The 2,739-nt window shown below is 35.2% G+C and overlaps 1 protein-coding gene across 2 annotated transcripts in view; it reads right to left on the bottom strand.

The window, feature by feature from the left end:
• Positions 1 to 2,739, bottom strand: part of LOC108974693 (cholinesterase 1-like) — a 28,143-nt gene that overhangs the window by 10,208 nt on the left and 15,196 nt on the right. The window contains exons 2-6 of one of the 2 annotated variants that reach the window (XM_018942685.1): positions 2,284 to 2,368; positions 2,080 to 2,223; positions 1,836 to 1,989; positions 572 to 757; positions 9 to 505 (exon numbers count right to left, since the gene is read on the bottom strand). In XM_018942685.1, the coding sequence (XP_018798230.1) occupies positions 9 to 505; positions 572 to 757; positions 1,836 to 1,989; positions 2,080 to 2,223; positions 2,284 to 2,368 (1,066 nt within the window). The remainder of the gene's footprint in view (positions 1 to 8; positions 506 to 571; positions 758 to 1,835; positions 1,990 to 2,079; positions 2,224 to 2,283; positions 2,369 to 2,739) is intronic. The other variant, XM_018942684.1, reaches the window with a different exon arrangement.

Below are 2,739 nucleotides of genomic sequence, written 5' to 3'. Positions count from 1 at the left end.
TCGGTTACCAATGAATCTATCACATCTTCTGTGTCACATGTAGCAGGCAAGCTCAGTGTAATGCTTAGTCTCTGGCTAAACTTTTCATTTAATTCTTTCTGCAGATTCYTAYTGCTTGCTAATCGAAGTGCTATAACCAAACCCTCACCCTTGGCAGGTGCATTACCAACGATCCAAGGTGTATCATTGCCTGTTCCAAGCGGTATAAAGGGATATCTTGGGTCATGTTTCAAGAATGCACCAGTCCAGGTGTGATCTTCAATATTCGGGCGAAATACTACTGGTGGTTGCTCAGCCCAAATTTTAAGATCATCGGCGGCTAGTAGTAAATCTTCCGGTTTGATTGATCGCAATGCTTGAACTAGGTCAGCGGAACTTAGATTCTCAGCTTCTGTTACACCAGCAGCTTTAGCCAATTGAACGACCTGGTCTCTAGGATCCTTTACTGGCAAAGCGAATGGTGAGTTTCCGACGCCACTCATCATAATAGCGTTACTGAATAGACCTGAAAATGTGTTGAGATTACAATGCTTCCAATACTAGGTATCGTCTTTATGGCCTCATAAATTACCCTCATCATTGTTATTCATTAAGTGTAAATGGACTGATGCAGCGCCAGCACTATGACCGAAAATAGTCACTCGTTCAGGATCACCGCCAAAAGCCGAAATGTACTTCTTAACCCATTGTAGTGCTAATTTCTGATCTTTAAGTCCATAATTTCCCGTCATCTGCTCATCGTTAGTAGATAGGAAACCTGTTGAATAAAACACAATAATACAAATAATATTGGCATTAATAATAAGATTCTTTTGGATATGTCGAAATATCTTGACATATTGGCTTAAAACAAATTCCAGTCGAACACGAAAATGTGTAACATTTTAGAACTGAGCAGATTTCCAAAATTTCGAAGCACTTCACTTTATATAGATGTTTAATATTACTAATAAATTTAAAAGTGGGTTTCTACAAAGATAAAAGTTTTACTACACATACTACTACATACATATATAAATAAACACACATATGGATTTATATGCAATGTGCATCCAATAAAAATAAAAATGCATGGGGACACAAACATTAAATTGTACACTTGAAAACAACCCCATATCAAGCAGCATAAACAATATGCTGCAATACATACAAACATACACATATATTTAGTTATTAAAGATAGTTTTATGGAATAGTATATACGTAATGAAAATACCAAAATAAAATCGGAATGAATATATTCTCACTCAAAAAAAGATCTTTATTTTTCCACCACCAGCGGTAAGAACTTAAAGATTCTTTTTTGAGGTGAATGTTTGATGATGCAAATCAAACACCGGTTTTCAAAAAAAAAAAAGGCTTTTATAACTTACCAAATGGACCCAAACGATAGGCGNTGTTTAATATTACTAATAAATTTAAAAGTGGGTTTCTACAAAGATAAAAGTTTTACTACACATACTACTACATACATATATAAATAAACACACATATGGATTTATATGCAATGTGCATCCAATAAAAATAAAAATGCATGGGGACACAAACATTAAATTGTACACTTGAAAACAACCCCATATCAAGCAGCATAAACAATATGCTGCAATACATACAAACATACACATATATTTAGTTATTAAAGATAGTTTTATGGAATAGTATATACGTAATGAAAATACCAAAATAAAATCGGAATGAATATATTCTCACTCAAAAAAAGATCTTTATTTTTCCACCACCAGCGGTAAGAACTTAAAGATTCTTTTTTGAGGTGAATGTTTGATGATGCAAATCAAACACCGGTTTTCAAAAAAAAAAAGGCTTTTATAACTTACCAAATGGACCCAAACGATAGGCGGCCACTACTAGAATTACATTACTCRTWTCCATAAAATATTGCGGCCCTACATTGTCGGGACTCGGAGAGCCGGCGAAAAATCCACCACCGTGTATGTAAAACATYACTGGCAATTCTCCACCGGCACCGTGCTGCAGCCAAAAATAAAAATTGGTCATGTAATTACTCGTACTGTGGAACAACAAATCCGGTAATCATATAATTATATTTATATTAGTTACCAACGGGCGATATATATTCAAGTAGAGGCAATCCTCTGATCCGCCGATTCGTTTTGTAACATTGATATAATCACGTTGTATACAATCAGGCGTAGAATTTATTGCTGATAACGTTTCATTCCATAGTTCAGCTTCTTCAGGATTCTATAATTTTATTTATAAATATACAACATTGCTTGTTCAAGGTATATGCTTCATACTTACACTGAATCTCAAATCACCGATGGGTGGTTTGGCGTATGGTATGCCCAAGAAGGCTTCAAATGAATCGCTCTCATTGGCACTAATATATCTGCCGAGGACACAAGATAAACCCGAAATGCATACCTTCGGCGAATTGCCGCATATCGAACCGATGTTCGAGCAACACACCAAACACGTTAACAACAAAGTAATTCCTTTCATTTCTGCGACAATTCGATAAACTCTAGCAATTGGTTTAGAATCGGAGTTTACGCAAAACTTTTATACTAAACCAGAAGTGATTCGCCCATAAATTGAAACGTGCCCAAGCATGTGCCTCTTTGAACATATATCGTTGTGTTTTTACTATCTTTCCGGCAAATTAGCTATCAAATAAATTAGATATATTTTGTACATCAGGGTACATGCCCTAAAAAGTAAAAGAGCAGATCGATGTTTTATAAATTTTTATACTCT

The sequence above is a fragment of the Bactrocera latifrons genome, unplaced genomic scaffold (genome assembly GCF_001853355.1).
Source record: "Bactrocera latifrons isolate USDA-ARS-PBARC rearing strain unplaced genomic scaffold, ASM185335v1 scaffold_58, whole genome shotgun sequence".
Lineage (NCBI taxonomy): Eukaryota > Metazoa > Arthropoda > Insecta > Diptera > Tephritidae > Bactrocera > Bactrocera latifrons.
This window is presented reverse-complemented; position numbering and strand designations above follow the sequence as displayed.